The 23,812-nt window shown below is 34.5% G+C and overlaps 1 protein-coding gene across 1 annotated transcript; it reads left to right on the forward strand.

The window, feature by feature from the left end:
* Positions 1–339: 339 nt before the first annotated feature.
* LOC131172967 (uncharacterized) lies at positions 340–18,481 on the forward strand. The gene is made up of 2 exons (XM_058134603.1): positions 340–428; positions 17,860–18,481. The coding sequence occupies exons 1-2, from the start codon at positions 340–342 to the stop codon at positions 18,479–18,481; spliced, it is 711 nt and encodes a 236-aa protein (XP_057990586.1).
* Positions 18,482–23,812: the final 5,331 nt, after the last annotated feature.

Raw genomic sequence — 23,812 nt, forward strand, 5'->3', positions numbered from 1 at the left:
TTACTTGTGAAAATTTTTTTTTTATCCCATTTCATTTTTATGGAGACCCAGACAAAGTCTCCTCTATTTTATTAGTGCATGGCGGGTTTTCTTATTTACCTATTAAAAACAATTTATATCCATTTCATATATCCATTCATCACATCATTTCTCATTGCTTACATCAATTTTCAAGAAATAAATTTCACTTCATTGATATAATATTTACATACAATAATGTTCAAATTAAATACAATCCAAAAATTTAATTACTTGTCCCAAAACAATTTACAACATTTACTTATGTACAATAATCAAAATGCAACATCTAACACATATATATACATGAGCCCTACCAAAATGACTAATGAGGTGACCAACACTCTAGCAAATCTGATCACTCTCTATCTGTGCTCTGCTACTACTGCTGTTGCTGCTGGTGGTCTCCTGTACCTACGCGAGAAAAAAATCTATCGCGCTAAGCATTTTTGCTTAGTGGTACAATAATTGAAAAAAATAATAATAATTGAAATAATTGTTCCATATAAAATCTTACTAAATTTTTGAAGTAATTACATATTTATGAAACTTTGATAGCAAAAAATTTATCGGGATCATTTTATTCATATATTATATATTCAATCTTATTATACCCATATTAGTACTCTCTTCATGTACTTATTTAAATTTAAAGTGTATTACACATATCTGTGCCCATATAACCTATGATAGACTATAAAGACTGGATACACGGGAGTATACTAGTTAGACATCCATATGTCTATCAAGTACACCATAGTCATGTCAGGCACTAGGCCAGCGGGCAGGCATAAAGCTAGTAATGATAATAGGCACTGTGGCCAACGGGCAGACATAAAGCCAGTAGAACAACCATCTTAGACATATGTTGTCTATCAATGATCATTCATGTAACACCCCGAACCTCTTAGTTATGAATAGTACCATTTTTTGTCTGTGACTAGTACTATTCAAAGAATACCTTAAGGATCAAAAATAAATGGAAAATTAATTGAGATAGACACAATAAAAATTTAAGTGAATAAAAAAATCTAATGACTCATCAGGTATTATAAAAAGAAGGATTATGACCCGATGAGGGGCATTTCGATCAATTCACCTCAAGAGTTGACTTTTGACCAAAATGTTAATTAAATTAAATGAAATTAATGAATTGAATTATGAGGTAAAAATTGAAGAAAAATTCAAGTAAAAATATGTAAGGGAAAATTTAAGAAATGAAAACTTAAACTTTCATTTCTATTATGATAAAATTAAAATGAAGGACTTATGGGCTTTTGATAATTAAATTTAATTATTTAATTAAAAGGAAAAATTAAGTGCAAATGTAAAAAAAAAAAAGGGAATAAAAATTTAAGTTTAATTATCCTTATGACACAATTAAAATTCATAATTTTAATAAACTAATTTTAGGGATATATATATATATATATATATATAAAAGAAGACAAATATCTTCTTCATTTTTTTTTTCATAAGGTGCCACTACCCTCTCCTCTCTCTTCCTCTCTCTCTCTCTTTTTCTCTTCTTCTTCCACTTCTTCCCCTCATTGATTTCCCCTCCCAAATTTAAATTCCCTTCATAAATTCCATAGCCCACTAAAAGAAAACATCAAAGAGATCTTTGATTGAGAGATTGAAACAAGAAGAACAAGATTTGGAAGAGATTGGAAGTGGGAAAAATTATCAAGCGATGTAAGCTCTCTCTTTCATGCTTGATTAACCAAATATGCTTTGAATCAAGTTTGGGTCTGATGAATTTACATGAGAAAGCATGAAATTTCATAAAAAAATGAAAGAAAACATGTATGGAATCTAAACTACGGTTTTAGCTAAATTGGAGAAAAATTAGGGTTTGATGTATTTTAGTGAAAATGATGATGTAATCAAGCTTAGTTGAAGTAGTATGCATGATTAGAGTAAAGAAATTGCATGAAATGTGTATAAATTTAATTATGGGAGATTAGGGTTCATGGGAAAATTGGAGCTTTAGTGCTAGAGAGTGAAATTGGAGTGTGTAGTGTTAAATCATTATCATTTGAGGTTTATTTAGTTTGAATTGACATTGGGCTAATGAATGGAGGTAATGAAATGGTAGGATTAGGGAAAATTGCAAACTTTGGTATTTGAAAATTGTGGAGTTTATGCTAGGAAGTGTCATTGATGTGTCAATGATAAATTATAGTCATTTTGAGTGAATTAAATGTAAATTGAGGTTGGTTAGTGGGAATAATTGAAGAAATGAAAAATTAAACCTAGGGCAAAATTTGCACACTAAGTTCAGTGTGTTTGAGAGCCCACAAATTGAGCTACACAATTCCAATTGGTGTGAAACCAATTGGGAATAAAACTTAAGACATAGGGCTAGAATTTTCATGAAGAGACCTAACCCAGAAACTGCCCAAAAATTGCCTAAAACTTGGCTTGAACTTAGAGACAAAATTCTGGAACCTGCAGAATTTGACCATATGAATAGTAAAATTTGCATTGCCATAACTCTCTCTAGAAAACTCCGATTTAGGTGATTCTTGAACCGATAGAAACTTAAAACATAATAGAATATTTCATATGAAGAACTTCTGATCAAATTATGGACTTAACTCAATCAAATTACTAAGCAAAGTTAAATCACCGAATCTGCAGAAATCTGGAAATCTGCAGAAATCTAGAAATCTGTAGATTTACCATATGAACAGTAAACTTTGCATGGCCATAACTCTCTTTAGAAAACTCCGATTTAGGCAATTTTTGAATCGATAAAAACCTAAGACATAGTAGAACATTTCATATGAAGAACATTAGACCAAATTGTGGACTTAACTTGATCAAATTGCTAAACGAAGTTGGATCGATAAATCTGCTAGAACAGAAACTGCAGGATGAACAGTGACGTAAATAGTAACCGTGTTTTGGCCATAACTTGAGCTACACAGCTCCAAATTAAGTGATTCAAAATGGAAAATAAAGTTAAGACCCAGATGAACAATTTTCATGAAGAACACCTCACCAAATTTTGATTGAAACTAGGTAAAAATTGGGTTGAAAGATTGGGGCACCAAGCTGTCCAAAACCAAAATTTTCTAAAATTTGCAAAGCTAACTTGGGATGCATTAGACATGCATGTAATGAGTTTTTGGCAGCAATTGAGATTGGTATTGAGGTATTCTATTTGTGTGTTTTCAGTAGAAAAAGAAGTTGGAATGGACAAGGAATAGTGAGTAAAGAGAAAGGAGAGCATTGAAGGTTTGTGCACAACTAACCTTTTCTTCATATTTTAAACTTCTAAATTGTTTTGGAATGTGTTTATTTGAATGAGTTTACGTTGAACAAGTTTACTTTTGTCACACCCTACTCCTCGTAAGATGTAACATGCTCCCGTAGTACACCTAATGAATTACCGTACTTCTCCTACCGATAGCCCATTAAATATACTACAAGGGATTTTAAAACAATTTTCATTCATTTTTAAATTGGTGGGTAAAAATTTTTTTCAGATTTTAAAAACCTTTATTTAAAGTCCAAACATAAATTAAATTTTTAGATATTTAAAATCTCTACAATTTTTACAAAAATTTCGGCAGAGTACCGTCTGTATTTTGAGAAAACAGTTCTTCAAAACCTGAAAATAAAGACACTCCCAATATTTTTCTCAATCGCAACTCCATTATTCAATCTCATTTCAAAAATCAACACAAGCAACTCAATACACAGTTTAAATTAAATCAAACATTGAAACCTCTCATTAAAGTAACAAAATTAATACTTACATTCATAGGAGTAATAAAAATTTAGTAGTGCAAACTTTATAAATACATAAAATCTCAAGATAACCTTATAATAATTTGTATTTCATTACAATCCAAAAATATATTATAAAAGAATTGGTACAACTGCTCAAAGTAAATTTCATACATACAATTACAGAATTACATCAAAATCTAAAGTACAAGGGTATACCTATGATATACCTAAAGATAGTCTCACTATGCCTTTTAGTAATCTTGCTCAGCTGCTTTATATTTCCTTTCACCTGCGACAGCATACAAAGCTATCGCTAAGTGGTGAACTCATTGGTGCACAAACTAATAATTTAAAACTTAATACAAGTTATGCTTGACAAGTCATAACAGATAAAAATTTAAAATTTCTAAATTCTTCAAAATTCATAACATTTAGAAATCAATATTTTCATTCGTGCAAATTATTCATTTGAATAACATTTTGATCAAATAGTAACTATTTATCTATATTTCTTTTAAATCTCGAAACAATACAAAAATATTTGAATTACTGACAAATTATTTATTTCAACCACAATTTATCAAACTATGCATAATTTAAAGGTCATTGTCAACAATTCACACAGTTGAACCCATGACCTAAAATTCAAATAGATGCCGTGTTGTACACCACAACATTTCACACTCTCCCAATAACCGAGGCTAAAAGGGAGGAACAAAGACTAGCTAGTATATATGAGTACTCATTCAAACTCTTCCCCAACTGGCAAGCCAGAGAGGAAGGAACTCGCCCCATCTAGTGGAGGAGATATCTCACTAGACAAGCTAATGAGAATTCACAACATATTTTGCCATGTCAACTGTGGTTTCAAATCATATTCAAAACAATTTCTATTTACAAAGTGTTTACAAATTATCAATATATTTAATCATCATAAATTCATGCTCAAGGTTGGCAACACATCAAACTTAAAATTTACGATTCTCAAAACCATGCAACAAATCCTTAAATGCACAAGAAAATTTATATTTAATTCATACAATTTCATTCAACAAATTAAAATCCTCAACACAACAAAATTATAAATCATAAAATAAACTTGTTCAAATCAATTTAGAAGTGAAAAGTAACAAAATAGTTAGTTGTGCATAAACCTTAAGCGAGTCGCCTTTTAGCCTTGACTCGATTCCTCGGGTTCTTTCCCAGTGTTCTTTTCAAATGAAACATACAGTTTCATAGTGTTTCAGTATCATAACTCATCGTAAATCCAAAAATAAATTCAAATTCACTTATACCTAGCTTTAATATGCTAAACTTGGCGTTCTTTAAATTTTATATTTCGAGATTACTATTCACAACACTATTCAAGTCAATTTGTTGACTTTCTAAGGCTTAATAGGTATGGGAATTTCAACTTCACCCACATACCACATTTTGGTTACTAAATTTGTTGGTTTTGGTTGTTTTCTCAAATTCTAAGTCTTTTAGGCAAAATTACAAATTTTCAGTTTTGGTGTCCTATGTTGCACTATTCCATTGGTCATGTTGCTGTTAGAATTTGGCTAAGTTTTCTTCATAGAAATTGTTCCTAATTGTCTTAACTTTATTCTCCTTTTTTAATCACTCCATTTGGAGTTTTGTAGGTCAAGTTATAGCCATTTGAATCATGATTGCCAGATTGGACTTAACCCAGATTTTTGGGCACCAAACTGGTTCTGGCAGTTTTAGGTCACCAATTTTGGGTGGCCAAATGACTTGGTTAAAGGCATAATTTGGATTTGTGTTCTTCATAAAAGTTTTAGGTTTATCTCTCAGCTGTCCACTGGTAAAATTTCAGGTCATTTAGACCTACCTAACGCAAGTTATGGCTAAATGAACAAACACTATTCATTTGGTCATTTTGTACAGGTCAGACTACATAAAATCCGGATTTGGTTAATTTGTTCACTAGGTTTTGGTCACTTTTTGGGCATAATTCCTGAATGAAAATTGTGTCATTTTATGTCTATTTTCATTCCCAATTGGCCTAACACTAATTGGACTTGTAAATTTTCAGTTTTGGTCCCTCAAAGGGACCTTGGTCCTGCTGCCTGCATATTGCCCCCATTCAATCCAAATTTCCATTTGGTTCTAACACTTCCAACATACACCAATTGGTCACAAATGACCATTTCTCAGCTCAAATTAGGTCAAACACACCATTTAACACATTCTCACATTTTTGTCTTCCAAAACCCTAGGTCTAAACCCTAATTTTCATAAAATTCAAACCTAATGCATTCTAAACATCTATCCATTGTCTACACACATAATTCAACTTAAACAACCATTCAAATGCATCAAATTCAATCATTCTCAACCCTACATACTGCTGGCCAAAATTTATATAGCCTTTTAACATATCATTTTGTTTCATTTTTCAACAAATCATCACTCAATCAAGTTGCCTAAGTATAAATATAAAGATACAAAAAGAGAAATCAAACTAACCTTACTTGGAATTTTTCACCTCTTCAAAACTTCCTCCTTTCTTTTTCTTTTTGTTGTCAAGCTCATTATCAAGATTTGAATACAAGGTTTAATGATAGAAACTTAAGTTTTTATGATGGGATTTAGAGTTTGATCAAGCTCAAAATGAGCTTTAATGGAGTTTTAAGGGTGAGAGAGCTTTGAAAGAGGGAGAAAGAGAAATGGACGGGAATGAAGACTTTCCCATTTTATTTTTTTTTCTTTTCTTTATGTTTTTAGTCTTATGGAAGACCATAAAATCAAATTAATTAAATTTATTAATTATATATTTATTGCATCATGCATGAGGTCATGCATGATGTCATCACTTTTTACTTTTCCATTTTCCTCTCTTTTTTTTTTTATTTTTCCATTAGTTCTTTAATTTAATTTCTCATTTTGAAATTTTCTTTTCTCTAATTTTATTTGACAGTTAGGTCAGAAGTCAGCTCTTGGGGTCAATTGACCAAATTGCCCCTCGCCGGTTCAATCCGGTTTATAAATAATTCAATATTTCTTCTGGCTTCTTGACCTAATTATTTGACTGGCTTAACAATTCTTTTTCGTGATTTTCTCTTTTCCATTGTGTTCGTAATAGTCCTAAGGACTGCGGCATTACATTTTACGGTTCAAAATTTGAGTTTAAATTGACTTCGCAATTCTTCCCGAGAAGGTTACTCATCTCTATGACTCTCGGCTCATTTAACTTCTTATATTCTGTTTTTCTTATTTATACTTAACTAATTGACAATTACTAATTATTTGTATTCAGGGCTTATCTAGTTGTCTTAAACACAGTTCTAATCCTCTTAATTGTCTGGACCGATACCGGTCACCGGAACAGTAACATATAACAGACTATGCAAATAGGGGTGTTAAAATTCTCCCCTCCCCCCCCCCCCCCCCCTTAAAATAATTTCGTCCTCGAAATTTTACCTGGTATCAGTCTCTGAACACTTGTGGGTGCTGTCTCCTCATGTCCTATTCACGCTCTTAAGTAGCTTCCTGGCCTGAATGATGATTTCTTAGCACTTTAAGCAATATTATTTACTCATCGATTGCTCACATCGTGTGCCAAGTTTCTTATGAGCTTCTGTCAGAAGTTAAATTCAAATTCATTTCAATTTTAGAGGTAAGCAAATCTGTATGCTAGTAGATCTTCTCTTCTAGGACCTCGTATGATCCTATGGGTGAGAACTTAGTTTTACTCTTTTCTTATCAAATCTCTTGATCATTTGATGCAACCTTCAGTTTAGTTTAGAATAGTCTTTTCTTGCTGTTGTTTTAGCAATTATTTTCCTTTGTAGTCTCTTTTTTTAAATGACCTTGTTGATCATATATGAACTACTTATCTCTTTCTTGGCCATAGGTCCATAACCATTATCTTACCATCTCCATTTATGACCAAGGCCTATGTGCCATTTTGCACTGATGTTTGCTTTTGTTTAACTTATTTCCTTCTTGATAAAATAGTTTGGGATATCGTTACGCGTCTTAAGTAGGTTGTTTGCCCTAGTGGCAATTCCTCATCTAGTGTTTTTCTCATTTCTTAATGTTCTATTTATTTCCTTCTTTCATTCCACAAATTAACTTTAATTATTTTATTTCTTAATCTAATCTTCTTCCTTAACTTGACTGTCGAGTCGTAATTTAGCACCTCTTATCGTCCCTAATAAATCCACTATACTTCAATATTACTTTGATTTGGTCCTCTGACCATTCTAGTCAACACTTTAACTAATATTCATAACGTTTCTTTATTACATTTGCACCAACTATTCTAATTTTTACTTTTATATTTTCTTTTATCTACCGATATCCTATCACTTATTTTTTGCTAGTTTGCGATCATTACCCTTTTTTTTTTTTTGAACCATAAATAATTCTTCAATCTTAAGAAGGGAGTCTACTAGACTCTCCTTTTTCCCATGCTATTCAAAAGTTTCGCCTTAATTCTAATCTAATTCTTATGATTCGCACAATAAAATTATGCTCTTCCTAAAGAATACTTGGCCAACTAGTTCCTATCGAATTACTATTATTAGTAGAACATCATTTCTTAACTGTTTTATAAGTTATAATTGTCATCCATAGCATCCTGTCTCTTCTAGGAGAACAAAATTATATTTTGTGTCTTACTGCTACACAAATAGAATACTATTCCTTACTAAACTTTGAGCAAAAGATCCATTGCAATATCAAAACAACTATAAACCCCATATCGGAGACTAGATTACTTAGCCCTATAGGAGTTATTTTTAAATTTTTACTATGCTAAAATCTCTAGTCCCATAACAATTCTTGATGTACTGTAATTCATGCTAGGGTAACGGAGTCTTTAACTCTCACTACCTTGCAACCATGATCTTTTGATATTCTAATTATAGAGTTTTAAATCTCAAATTAGGATTTTCAAACTCAGTTCTAGTAATAAAATTCTATTCTAGTATTTTTGTACCAAAGCGAAAGCCATTTGTAACTATTCTTATCCTTGTGTACTATTGGGTAGTACGTAGCTCTACACAATAAATCTCAAGTCAGTACTGTAATCTGCAGCTTACAGCACAAATATCAAGAATATTGCATAGTTACTACGATACATCCCAATAGATCAAACTTCCCTATGTCTTATTTCTTTCAAATCCACTAATATCTTAAACTTATTTTGATTTTGATACTTATTGACATCTATCAACAGTAATACCTTTACTTCCATCTAGGGCAGATATATTGCTATAACTTACTTTTTGGTCCTCTTGCCTTACTTAATTAGGCTTACTAATTAACTTTATAATTTATTGTAGTCTAGGAGATGTCTCTCACTAGAAACTTTTCCAAAATTAATTCCAATCACGCTTATTATCGCAATTCTTATCCTAAAAGACTAATTACTAATACATTAAAACTTATCTCCATGCAAGGGAATAGTAGTAGAACATATAATTTTAGTATTAGCATATAAACAAGTAGAGCCGGAATCAAATAGTACATAATTATTCCTTTCACAAGTTAAGAACATACCAGCAACTACATCTAAAGTCTCTGCTTCTTCCCCTCGATGCATGGCGTTCCCTCTTTCTAATGTATTTCTCTGCTCGGGTTGGTCCATTGTGCGAGGATTACCCGAAGTGTTGTCTCTACTTCTACTTCTGTCCTTACTAACTATTAATGAGCCTCTAAAATCAGAATCTTGAACTTATTCCTCTGGTATAGTATGTGGCATAAATCGACGTGCGCTAGTATAATCTCAGGCGAAATGTCCAATTCCACCACAATTAAAGCAGGCACCAGTGACCCTATGGCAAATACCCCCACAAAATTTTCCACAAACATCACAGATACAGATAGGGTAGGAACTTCTGGTTCTTTGACGAATGGTTCTTGATTGCCTCCGCCCTGAAGATTCACCTCTGTCATACTTAGGAGCTCGGGGTCCCTCAAAATCTTTTCTCTTTCCCAAATTACTACTCGAACTTTGATCGATGGGTTTCCGACTTTTCTCTTTTTCATGCTGCTCTTGAGGGGGTTGGGTTTGTACTTGGGCCTGGGCTGACAGATTATCAGCAATTTGCTGAAAGAACATGGCCATCTGTTGGGCCGTTTGTGCAGTAATTTGCATAGGAGGGACTGGTGCAATTAGACCTCCAACGCTCTGCGAAATTGGGGCCTCTCTTTGTACGTTAGCTGTATCAGATTGCTCTACCGTTTTATCCCCCTTGTCCATATCTATTCATAGGAATTTTTTTTTCTATTTTCTGTACAACCAACATAAGGAGATTTCTCCTCGTTAGTTCATATTTATGATGTAAATGTACTATATGTATCAAACATTTGAGCAGTTGTACTTATTGAAAAATATTTCAAATTCACAGTTCAAAATTTACTTTAAAATCTTTGCTCTGATACCACTAAAACATGTCACACCCTACTCCTCGTAAGATGTAATATGCTCCCGTAGTACACCTAATGAATTACCATACTTCGCCTACCGGTAACCCATTAAATATACTACAAGAGATTTTAAAACAATTTTCGTTCATTTTTAAATTGGTGGGTAAAAATTTTTTTCAGATTTTAAAAACCTTTATTTAAAGTCCAAACATAAATTAAATTTTTAGATATTTAAAATCTCCATAATTTTCACAAAAATTTCGGCAGAGTGCCGTCTGTATTTTGAGAAAACAGTTCTTCAAAACCTGAAAATAAAGACACTCCCAATATTTTCCTCAATCGCAACTCCATTATTCAATCTCATTTCAAAAATCAACACAAGCAACTTAATCCACAGTTTAAATTAAATCAAACATTGAAACCTCTCATTAAGGTAACAAAATTAATATTTACATTCATGGGAGTAATAAAAATTTAGTAGTGCAAACTTTATAAATACATAAAATCTCAAGATAACCTTATAATAATTTGTATTTCATTACAATCTAAAAATATATTATCAAAGAATTGGTACAACTGCTCAAAGTAAATTTCATACATACAATTATAGAATTACATCAAAATCTAAAGTACAAGAGTATACCTATGATATACCCGAAGATAGTCTCACTATGCCTTTTAGTAATCTTGCTTAGCTGCTTTATATTTCCTTTCACCTGTGACAGCATACAAAGCTATCGTTGAGTGGTGAACTCAGTGGTGCACAAACTAATAATTTAAAACTTAATACAAGTTATGCTTGACAAGTCATAACAGATAAAAATTTAAAATTTCTAAATTCTTCAAAATTCATAACATTCAGAAATCAATATTTTCAGTCATGCAAATTATTCATTTGAATAACATTTTGATCAAATAGTAACTATTTATCTATATTTCTTTTAAATCCCGAAACAATACAAAAATATTTGAATTACTGACAAATTATTTATTTCAACCATAATTTATCAAACTATGCATAATTTAAAGGGCGTTGCCAACAATTCACACAGTTGAACCCATGACCCAAAATTCAAATAGATGTCGGTTTGTACACCACGACATTTCACACTCTCCCAATAACCGAGGCTAAAAGGGAGGAACAAAGACTAGCTAGTATATATGAGTACTCATTCAAACTCTTCCCCAACTGACAAGCCAGAGAGGAAGGAACTCGCCCCATCTAGTGGAGAAGATATCTCACTAGACAAGCTAATGAGAATTCACAACATATTTTGCCATGTCAACTGTGGTTTCAAATCATATTCAAAACAATTTCTATTTACAAAGTGTTTACAAATCATCAACATATTTAATTATCATAAATTCATGCTCAAGGTTGGCAACACATCAAACTTAAAATTTACGATTCTCAAAACCATGCAACAAATCCTTAAATGCACAAGAAAATTTACATTTAATTCATACAATTTCATTCAACAAATTAAAATCCTCAACACAACAAAATTATAAATCATAAAATAAACTTGTTCAAATCAATTTAGAAGTGAAAAGTAACAAAATAGTTAGTTGTGCACAAACCTTAAGCGAGTCGCCTCTTAGCCTTGACTCGGTTCCTCGGGTTTTTTCCCGGTGTTCTTTTCAACTGAAACACACAGTTTCACAGTGTTTCAGTATCATAACTCATCGTAAATCCAAAAATAAATTCAAATTCACTTACACCTAGCTTTAATATGCTAAACTTAGCGTTTTTTAAATTTTATATTTCGAGGTTACTATTCACGATACTATTCAAGTCAATTTATTGACTTTCTAAGGCTTAATAGGTATGGGAATTCCAACTTCACCCACATACCACATTTTGGTTACTAAATTTATTGGTTTTGGTTGTTTTCTCAAATTCTAAGTCTTTTAGGCAAAATTGTAAATTTTCAGTTTTGGTGTCCTATGTTGCACTGTTTCATTGGTCATGTTGCTGTTAGAATTTGGCTAAGTTTTCTTTATAGAAATTGTTCATCATTGTCTTAACTTTGTTCTCCTTTTTGAATCACTCCATTTGGAGTTTTGTAGCTCAAGTTATAGCCATTTGAATTATGGCTGCCGGATTGGACTTAACCCAGATTTATGGGCACCAAACTGGTTCTGGTAGTTTTAGGTCACCAAATTTGGGTGGCCAAATGACTTGGTTAAGGTCATAATTTGGATTTTTGTTCTTCATAAAAGTTTTAAATCTATATCTTAGCTGTCCACTGGTAAAATTTCAGGTCATTTAGACCTACCTAGCCCATGTTATGGCCAAATGAACAAACACTGTTCATTTAGTCATTTTGTATAGGTCAGACTACATAAATCCAGATACGCTCAATTTGTTCACTAGGTTTTGGTCACTTTTTGGGCATGATTCCTGAATGAAAATTGTGTCATTTTGTGTCTATTTTCATTCCCAATTAGCCTCACACCAACTGGACTTGTAAATTTTTAGTTTTGGTCCCTCAAAAGGACCTTGGTCCTGTTGCCTTCATACTGCCCCCATTCAATTCGAATTTCCATTTGGTTCTAACACTTCCAACATACACCAATTGGTCACAAATGACCATTTCTCAGCTCAAACTAGGTCAAACACACCATTTAACATATTCTCACATTTTTGTCTTCCAAAACCCTAGGTCCAAACCCTAATTTTCATAAAATTCAAACCTAATGCATTCTAAACATCTATCCATTGTCTACACACATAATTCAACTTAAACAACGATTCAAATGCATCAAATTCATTCATTCTCAACCCTACATACTGCTGGCCAAAATCTATATAGTCCTTTAACATATCATTTTGTTTCATTTTTCAACAAATCATCACTCAATCAAGTTGCCTGAGTATAAATATAAAGATACAAAAAGAGAAATCAAACTAACCTTACTTGGAATTTTTCACCTCTTCAAAACTTCCTCCTTTCTTTTTCTTTTTGTTGTCAAGCTCTTTATCAAGGTTTGAATACCAGGTTTAATGATAGAAATTTAAGTTTTTATGATGGGATTTAGAGTTTGATCAAGCTCAAAATGAGCTTTAATGGAGTTTTAAGGGTGAGAGAGCTTTGAAAGAGGGAGAAAGAGAAATGGACGGGAATGAAGACTTTCCCATTTTATTTTTTTTTTCTTTTCTTTATGTTTTTAGTCTTATGGAAGACCATAAAATCAAATTAATTAAATTTATTAATTATATATTTATTGCATCATGCATGAGGTCATGCATGATGTCATCACTTTTTACTTTTCTATTTTCCTCTCTTTTTTTATTTATTTTTCCATTAGTTCTTTAATTTAATTTCTGATTCTGAAATTTTCTTTTCTCTAATTTTATTTGACAGTTAGGTCAGGAGCTAACTCTCGAGGTCAATTGACCAAATTGCCCCTCACCGGTTTAACCCGGTTTGCAAATAATTCAATATTTCTTCTGGCTTCCTGACCTAATTATTTGACTGCCTTAACAATTCTTTTTCGTGATTTTCTCTTTTGCACTATGTTCGTAATAGTCCTAAAGACCGCGGCGTCACATTTTACGGTTCAAAATTTGAGTTTAAATTGACTTCGCAATCCTTCCCGAAAAGGTCACCCATCACTGTGACTCTCGGCTCATTTAACTTCTTATGTTCTATTTTTCTTATTTATACTTAACTAATTGACAATTATTAATTATTTGTATTCAGGGCTTATCTAGTTATCTTAAACACAGTTCTAATCCTCTTAATTGTCCGGATCGATACCGGTCACCGAAATAGTAACATATAACAGACTATGCAAATAGGGGTGTTATAACTTTGACTGAAATATGGTTTTTCTCTTGCATTTGAGAAATTTGGGTGTTGCCATCTTTATTTGGATATTATGATGAATTTAAATGTGTTTATTGGTTTATAAATGTGATTGTTGAGTGGGAAATTTTTGGAAACTGTTTTGAAACCACAGTTAGCATGATAGTCCCTTTCGAAACTCCCCAGTAGTAATGGCTACTTGGGGTTGATAATTAATATTGATTATGTCCCCCATTAATTACGGTTAGTGAGGTAAGACTACATGAGTACTCATTAGCTAGCTAGCCCTTCCCTCATTAATAACGGTTAGTGAGGTTGAGATTGCTTTGTCGCGGTGTGCAACACGGCACTGATCATAAAATTTTGTGTCATGGCCTGAACTGTGTGTTAATGTTGGCTACACTAATGCTTTGTGAATTGTGATTTATGAAGTGTGATTTCTCATTTGAAATGTTATTCCAATAAATGGCTCTTATGGACTTAGAACTATTGTGAAGTTTTCATGCTTAAGAAAAAAGTGATTTATTATACTTTGACAAATTGTGTTTTACTTTAAGTTTTAAAGTTATTAGTTGTGCACCACTGAGTGATATACTCAGCGATAGCCTATTTATGCTGTCACAGGAAAGGGAAAGGAGAAGGCTGCTGAGTGAGAGACTTGGAAGCAGCATTTTGGTATTGATTGTAGGTATTTACGTTAGGTATACCCTTGTGATTCCTTTGGATGTATTTTGCATCTATATGTATGGATGTACGGACATTAAGCAGTTTGTATTAAAAAGCACTGCATTACTAAAGTATTTTGAGTTTGTAACTATTTGTATTTTATTTTAAGACATATGGAAATGTAGCATTTGCAATATTTAGTCTATTATTATTTCCAAATAATGTTTACATTGACTTTTAACTATTCCCATGCAGTTTTTCGCAAAAAGAATTGATAAGATAAAAAGTTATGATTTATTTAAAATCCTTTTTAGCATAACTAATGGGTTATTGGTAGTGTAGTTTAGTAATTCATTAGGTATGCTACGGGAATATATCATGCCTTACAAGGGATAAGGTGTGACAATTCATGTGGGCAGTACTGCAATCTGTAGTCCCTAATTGGTATACCAATCGATCCATGCTATATAAATAAGTCTAGGTGTACTTTGGGCAAAATAGAATTATTAACTATTTATAATTTCATAGTATGTACTAATTGTGTTTCCATAGCATTTCCATGCCACTACATGCCTATTCATGTTATTCTTATTTTTAACAAATTATTTTAGTTCATTCCATGTCATGTGCCAAGTCATTTTATGAACCTTTCTTAAGGTCCAGATTTGGTGTCCTAAATTCATCTAGCAAATTGGTTAAGATGGGGCCACTGTTTGGCCACACTTTCCTCATGGAAGTTGTTCTGATATGTCTTTTCTTTGTTTTGCTTTTTGAATCATGTCATTTGGAGTTTTAGAACTCAAGTTATGGTCGAATAACCACAACTGGCTCATGGTCTCTTTCTGGGTCCAGATTCAGGCAGATTCTAGAGTCCATCTTTATCTAATTAATTGGATATGTTACAGCCGCTTTTAGACCTAATGTTCTTCATAACGATTGTTACCCTATGTCTTAGGATTACTCAAATTTAATAATTACAATTTTTTAAGTTATATAGGATGAGTTATAGTCCAATAACTGGTCTAGACTCATGTGCCCTGTGTCTTCAGGGTTCCAGGTTTAGGTCAGTGAATTTTGACTCCCATTTTAGGGTTCTTGCACTCAAATTTTAAGGAAAGTTTCTCAATCAAAATTGGATCCCTATTTCTCAGGTTTCCATAACAATTTGGTTCATCCCAATTAGAGTTTTCTAATGAGAGATATGCAATAAACACTGTTCTAGGGTCAAGTGGTCACTTAGGCAATCTCCAGAATTTATATGCTAACTTGACCTAGTCAATTGACCTAGTTCCCTTGGTTTCTGGGTTTTGGTCAAAACTTCAATATTGTACATTTATGTCTTATGGAAATTTTGGAATTGCTTTCATTGCATTTTCAATTTTTTGGCCCAAGTTATGGCATTTTTACCAAAACTGGTCAGGTGAGCCTAAGTCCAGAAATTCTAGGCAGTTTGGTTCTAGATAGTTTTGTTAACCTAATTTGTGCTAGCAATTTGATTTGGTTAGAGGCAGATCTGGGTTCTGTGTTCTTCATGAAAGTTGTGCTCCTATGTCCAAGCTTTCCAATGGTATAAAAACCAGGTCATTCTGACCTTCCTAGAGGGAGTTATGGCCAATTGAATAATTACTGTTCATATGGTCATTTTTCTAGTTCCAGATTTTGGTTACCCAGATGCAAGCCAATTTTAGACCAGGTTAGGGACAGGTTTTGAGTATGGTCTCTTCATAAAAAATGGGTCATTATGACCCTAATTTCATCTCCAATTGGCCTCACACTAATTGGAGCAGCACAACTCTAGTTATGGCTCAAAATTCACACTGGACTCATAAGTCCAAAAATCCCTCATGAAAATCAATACTCCCAAATTCTATTCCTCCAACTCCCAAACTTCATTTAACATACATGACACTTCTAATGGTCAATAAATCATGTCAAAAAAAGCCAATTTCAAGCCATAACATAAAAGTCCCAAAGGTATATCAAAACCCTAACTCAAAGTTTACAATCTCATGCAAACACATGTCAATCAACTTAATCTTCATATATATTCATCAAGAATACTAATAGACTCAATTAATTTCATCAAAATCATCAAACCTCAACTCAATTCGTGGCTACCGAATTCAGGGTTCCATATACTCAAGGTAATCTTTTTAATTTCATGCAAATTTGGACTTAGTTTTGAATATTAATAACTATAAAAGGAGGAAGAAACTCATATAGTGCACTAACCTCTTTGGAGCTCAACTTGACCTTGCCTAAATTTAAATTTTCCTTCACTTCTTGGCTGCCACTAGATTATCCAAGGTGTGGGGATAAATTTTTGTGAAGACACTTAAAGGTTTTGGTGTGAAGAAAGGAGGAATTTCAAGCTTGATGCTTGAAAAATGGAGAGACCTTTCTAGCAAGGTGAATCGGCTATGAAGAAGAAAATGAAGAAGATGAGCCTTTTTTTACTAATTAAGTGGATTTGTCTCTATGTATATATGTGATTGTCTAATTCCTATTGGGTATAAATTTTTAATGATGTCATAATTAGTACTTATATTTTTAATTCTTTCTTTTCCTTTTCTTTTCTCTTTTTCCCATTTTCCATTGCATATTTCATGATTTTAATTCATTTTGTGTATTTTAATCTCTCTCTTTTTAATTGAAATTTAAGTTAAAATTCATCACTGAGGGTGAAATGACCAAATTGCCCTTCGTTAGACTTATCGGGTTATATTTATCTGTACCGTTTAACTTAATTTTCTTGAATTTTCTTTGACATTTTTATTGTCATTTAGACCTCCTAAATCCGTCAATTTAGTCCCATTATTTATTTCAAAGAGTTTCTCCACGGGTCTGGAGTTGGCAACTGTCTTTATAGTCGCTTCCCAGTACGGTCACCCATCTCCATAGCCCCGGCTCATTTAATTGAGTTTCACTTCACTTCTTTTATTTTTCTTTAATTTTTCTCGATCTTTACTTACCCTTCTTATGAGTACTCACTCTAGTTTAAGTGTAGTTCTAGACATTCTGGCTATCCGAACAGATATTAGTGATCGGAACAGTGGAATGTATGGACTACCTAAAGTGAGAGCATTACAAGTAAATTGTCAAGTCAACCAAAGATGAATTCCAAGGAACATTGTAAGAAAGTTACCTTGAGGAGTGCCATGATGTTAGAAAAGCAACCATCAGAGGAAAAATCAACTGCATAAACCTCTGATAAATCTAACAGCCAAACAGAGGAAAAAGAAGAAGAAGCTAAAAAGGAACAGGAAAAGGAAGCAAAGAAGAAGAAGAAGTTACCAGAGCCATACCAACCTCTTCTACCTTTTCCCCAAAGATTCCAGAAGGCTAAACTGAATAAGCAGTTTAGAAAGCTTTTAGAAGTTCTGAAGAAACTCTACATTAACATTTCCTTCACAGAAGCATTTTCTCATATGCCATCCTACACTAAGTTCCTTAAAGAGATTCTTTCAAAGAAAAGAAAGCTGGAAGACTATGAGACTGTTGCTCTTACAAAGGAATGCAATGCCATATTACAAAACAAGCTGCCACCAAAACTAAAAAATCCAGGAAGCTTCTCCATACCTTATCTTATTGGCAACATGAAGATAGACAAGGCACTCTGTGATCTAGGTGCAAGTGTAAGCCTGATGCCTTTATCAATATGTCAGAAGCTGGATGTTGGAGAGCTAAAACCCATAATAATTTCACTGCAACTAGTTGATTGGTCTATCAAATACCCGGTGGGGATCCTAGAAAACATCCCCATCAAGGTGGAAAAATTCTTCATCCCAGTTGATTTTCTTGTTTTAGAAATGGAGGAAGACGTTCAAATTCCTATCATCCTGTGAAGACCGTTCTTGGCAACTGCTAGAGCTATCATAGGTGCTAAGAATGAGCCGTTAACTCTCAAGGTAGGAGACAAAGAAGTGAAATTCAACGTGTTCATGACGATGAAGCAAAAACTTGAACCTGGTGAATGCTTAAGGGTCGACATAACTGATAAGTTAGTTGAAGAGGAATTTCATAAAGCACATCCCGAAGATCCTCTTGAAGCATGTGTTGTGCACAGCCATATAATAGATAATGAGAACACAAAATTATAGCTTGTACACAATCTTTAGCAGCTAATCCACCCCTACCCTTAGCTCAACCTTTCAAGGTGGAAGAGCTAAAGGAAGAACAGCCCAAGAGCAAGTCATAGGAAGACACCAAATAGGTAGAACTGAAACCTCTCCCCTCCATGCTAAGGTACGCATTCTTAGACTCAAATTCTAAATATCTTGTTATTATCAATGCTAGCCTATCTGAAATAGAAGAGGAAAAATTGTTAAAGGTACTTAGAACCCATAGCAAGGCTATAGGGTATAAAATATAAGACTTAAAAGGGATTAGTCCTTTAATTTGCATGCATAGGATACCTATGGAGGAAAACAGTAAACCCATTATTGAACATCAAAGGAGACTTAACCCAAACATGAAAGAAGTCATTAAGAAAGAAATTCTAAAACTATTAGATGCAGGTATTATATACCCAATTTCTAATGATAAATGGGTTAGTCCAGTACACGTAGTGCCTAAGAAGGGTGGGATAACTGTTATTCAAAATGCAAATAATGAATTAATCCCTACTAGAGTGGTCACTGGTTGGCGCATATGCATAGATTATAGGAAATTGAATTGTGCCACCAGAAAAGACAATTTTTCTCTCCCTTTCATAGATCAAATATTAGAAAGGCTAGTAAAACATTCCTACTTTTGTTATCTAGATGGGTATTTAGGATTTTTTCAAATTTCTATTCACCTAGAAGACCAGGAAAAGACCATATTCACATATTCTTATGGAATTTTTACATATAGAAGAATGCCTTTTGGTCTTTATAATGCCCCTACTACTTTTCAAAGATGCATGATGGCCATTTTTTTCGATTATATTGAAAATATCATGGAAGTTTTTATGGATGATTTTTCTGTCTATCGAACTACTTTTGATGATTCCCTAGCTAACTTATCCAAAGTATTGCAAAGATGTGAAGAATCAAACCTAGTTCTGAATTGGGAAAAATGTCACTTCATGGTAAGTGAAGGTATAGTTCTTGGGCATTTGATATCAGAAAGAGGAATTGAAGTTGACAGGGCAAAAATAGAAATTATTAAAAAGATTCCATCACCAACGTCAATCAAAGGAGTGCAAAGCTTTTTGGGACATGCAGGCTTCTACAGAAGATTCATTAAAGACTTTTTCAAAATAGCTAAGCCACTGACTAACTTATTAAGTCAAGATGTTCCCTTTGATTTTGATGAAAATTACCTTGTTTCCTTTAACAGAATCAAAGAACCTTAATTTCAGCACCAATAATGCAACTACCTGATTAGGAGCTACCATTTGAGATGATGTGCGATGCAAGTGACTATGCAGTTGGAGCAGTACTCGGACAAAGAAAGGATAAAAAGCTCCATGCCATTTACTATGCCAGCAAGACACTTGACGAAGCACAAATCAACTACGATACCACAGAAAATGAATTTCTAGCCGTGGTGTTTGCAATTGATAAATTCAGATCCTACCTACTTGGATCAAAAGTCATTGTATTCACAGACCATGCTGCCATCCGGTACCTTTTGAACAAGAAAGAAGCAAAGCCAAGGCTAATTTGATGGTTCTTACTCCTACAAGAATTTGACCTTGAAATCAAGGACAAAAAGGGATCTGAGAACGTATTAGCAGACCACCTCTCAAGGCTGAAACAGGAAGACATAGGGGACATTGAGAATTTACTAATCGATGACTCATTTCCTGATGAGCAATTACTAGCATTCTCCCAAGCTCCATGGTATGCCAACTTGGTTAATTATCTTATATGTAGGGTATTGCCACCATACATTTACAATTAGCAAAGGAAAAAATTCATGCATGATGTGTGCTTCTACACATGGGAAGAACCTCTATTGAACAAGAGATGCAATGATGGGCTGATAAGAAAATGTATATCAGAGGAGGAAATAGAGAGCATTCTACAGCACTGCCATTCATCATTATATGGAGGACATTTTGGCACTATAAAAATAGTAACCAAGATGTTGCAGGCAGGGTTTTACTGGCCAAATCTATTCAAGGATGTGAGATCCTTTGTGCTAGCTTGTGATCAATGCCAAAGAATAGGAAATATCTCAAAAAGGAATGAGATGCCACTGCATAGTATACTTGAAATTGAACTATTAGATGTGTGAGGAATAGACTTCATGGGTCCGTTCCCAACTTCCTTTGGAAATAAGTATATCCTAGTTGGTGTTGATTATGTGTCAAAATGGGTAGAAGCAATAGCCACACCAATAAACAATGTCAAAGTGGTCACAAAATTCCTCAAAAAGAACATCTTCCCAAGATTTGGCACACCAAGGGCAATAATCAGCAATGGAGGAAGTTTCTTTTGCAATCAACCATTTGAAACATTATTGAAGAAATATGGAGTGACTCACAAAGTGGCAACCCCTTAACATCCTCAAACCAGTGGTCAAGTAGAAGTTTCAAACCGGGAGATGAAATATATCCTTAAGAAAATAGTCAATCGCTAAAGGAAAGACTAGTCCATGAAGTTAGATGATGCATTGTGGGCATACCACACTGCATATAAAACTCCCATTGGAACAACACCCTTCCGCCTGGTTTATGGAAAAGGCCTATTGGGCAATCCAAACCCTAAACTTTGGCCTAAAGGCTGCTGGTGAAAAAAGGCTTCTACAATTTAATAAGCTGGAAGAAATCAAATAGGATGCCTATGAAAATGCCTGGATCTTCAAGGACAAGACCAAAATATAGCACAACAAACGCATATCAAGGAAAGAAATCAAAGAAGGAGATCTTGTCCTGCTGTTCAATTCAAGGTTAAAACTCTTTCCAAGGAAGTTGAGATCAAGATAGTCCGGACCCTTTAAGGTAACTTAAGTCTTCCCGCATGGAGCGGTAGAAGTATGGAGCGAGACCTCAGGTGCTTTCAAGGTTAATGGGCAGAGATTGAAGCCATTCTTCCCAGGGGATAAAATTGAAGATGGATTTACCCAATCCTATAGCACCCTTCCACCTCAATAATGAAGCTGAAGAATAGTCCAGCTAATGACAATAAACAAGAGCTCTTTAGGAGGTAACCCAAACACTTTTGTAACCCTTCTTTTGCTTTTCATTACTTTACTTTATGTTCTTTCATTTTTGAAGGTACCCCAAAACACAATTCTACAAAAGCAAGGAACTAAAAGTAAGGGAGGAGTGGAGACATCAAATCAAAACCACGCAAGAGGGAATTGCACAAAATTGGGGAAGTAACTCTATTGCTAATTTTTATATTTATTTCATTCATAATGGTAGAAAATTTTAGCATAAAATTTTCATACAGAGAGAGAGGGAGAGCCAGAAACTTACACAGGCCATGTATAGGTTTTACACATCTTATGTAACAACCTGGAACCTCAGAACTACACTTGTATAAGCTCCAGAAACTTACACGGTTTGACCCCGTGTAATGTTACACACCCCGTGCTTCATAAATAGAGAGATAAATTTTGAGTTTAAGGGAGACAGAGAGTTACACGGGTTCCCAAATATATTTACACGGGCCGTGTAACTTAAATGTCAAAGCGACTTGCAAATAGAAAGTTACATGGGTCCTCAACATATTTACACAGGCCGTGTAACTTGGCAAAAAGGGGAAATTTCTAATAGAAAATTACATGGGTCCGAGGACCGTGACCCATATAGTGATACACAACCCGTGTATCGAGTCATAGACGTGATACTAGAGGCACGAAACACACAAAAATGAAGGGATAAATGACCCTTTAAATTCTCTTGACACCCTTTCAACTCCCATTCTTCCTCTCCATGCCTCTTCCTCTTTAAAAACCTCTCAAAACCCCTCTCCCCTAGCAAAACCCTAGCTTTCCTCCTCTCAAAAGCACCAATGGCACCTGCTAAGAGACCAGCAAAAAGAATGGGCTCTTCCTCCAGGCAAAGTGGAGATTCCTCACTATCATCTCCCCAGCCATCACCCCAGTGCCCAAGAATGAGATAAGCCACACCTCCACCACCTCAACCACAACCATAACCACAACCCTCACCACAACCTCAACCGCAACCTCCACAGCTAGCACAGCCTAAGTTCTCCATCGCCTGGCCATTCTACGATTCCACCCACCGAGACTTATGTGCATGGCTTAACAACAGGAGGATTATCTCCACCAAGTACATGGACTTCGGGTTGCTGGAACAACTCTGCCTGCGAAAGGAGATTGATGGGCTGCTGGATAGCATTGGATGGACAAAATTCGCCCAACTCTAATTCCCTGCCTATCAGGACACCACACTGGAGTTCCTTGGGAGTTTCAAGGCCACCTTATGGCCCACGGATAGAGAGGATAGGGGGAGGATTGAATTTCGTCTACTTGGCATCAATAGAGTGATGAATATGGATGAGTTTAACACGGTGTTCAGCTTTGATAGCACTGGGTTCCAGCAGATCCTGCAAAATAGGATGATCTACAATAGCATGGATTTTTGGCGCTCCATTGCCCCGAACACTAATGTCTACAACTGCAGTAAATCCAAATCGTCAGGTATAACTAGTCCCTCTCTTCGGTATATGCACAGGCTAGCTACTCACACCATCATGGGCCGTGGCAATAGCTTGGGTGTGATGGATGCCAATGAGCTCTTCTTTTTATGGTGTATAATCACCAGGCAGTGTTACAGCATCGGATTCTTCTTGTACAACCACCTACACCACCTATCTCACTAGCCAACAGGGCACATGTGCTTGGTGGCCTAATCACAGCCATCGCACTCCACTTCGGATTCATCCCGGGACATCATAGGCTATGCTCCATCGCTGGCACCATTAGGATTGACCAAACCATATACATATCCATGGGGATATGTAAGAAGGTTGAGAACACTTACTTCGTAATCGATGCCAAAGGGAACATCATCCCTAGGCGAGAAGAAGCAGGGGAAGAGTCGGGCGAACCCTCACAGGCCCAGGAGAAAGCCCAAGAGCCACTCCATCACGAGTCCCCCGCTCGAGTGCCTCCCTAAATGCCACCACCGACAGACCCCATCATCGCATACCTTTAGTGTATGGAGACCACATTCAACAACAGGATGCAAGAGCTCGAAGACAACCTCTTAAAAG

This window comes from Hevea brasiliensis, chromosome 14 (genome assembly GCF_030052815.1).
Source record: "Hevea brasiliensis isolate MT/VB/25A 57/8 chromosome 14, ASM3005281v1, whole genome shotgun sequence".
NCBI lineage: Eukaryota > Viridiplantae > Streptophyta > Magnoliopsida > Malpighiales > Euphorbiaceae > Hevea > Hevea brasiliensis.

Bases quoted from the DNA above. Each gene is read 5' to 3' on its own strand.
- LOC131172967 (XM_058134603.1), top strand. From the start codon at position 340: ATGACTAATGAGGTGACCAACACTCTAGCAAATCTGATCACTCTCTAT. The intron at 429-17,859 runs GTACCTACGCGA...TAAATCTAACAG, and splicing joins GTTGCTGCTGGTGGTCTCCT to CCAAACAGAGGAAAAAGAAG.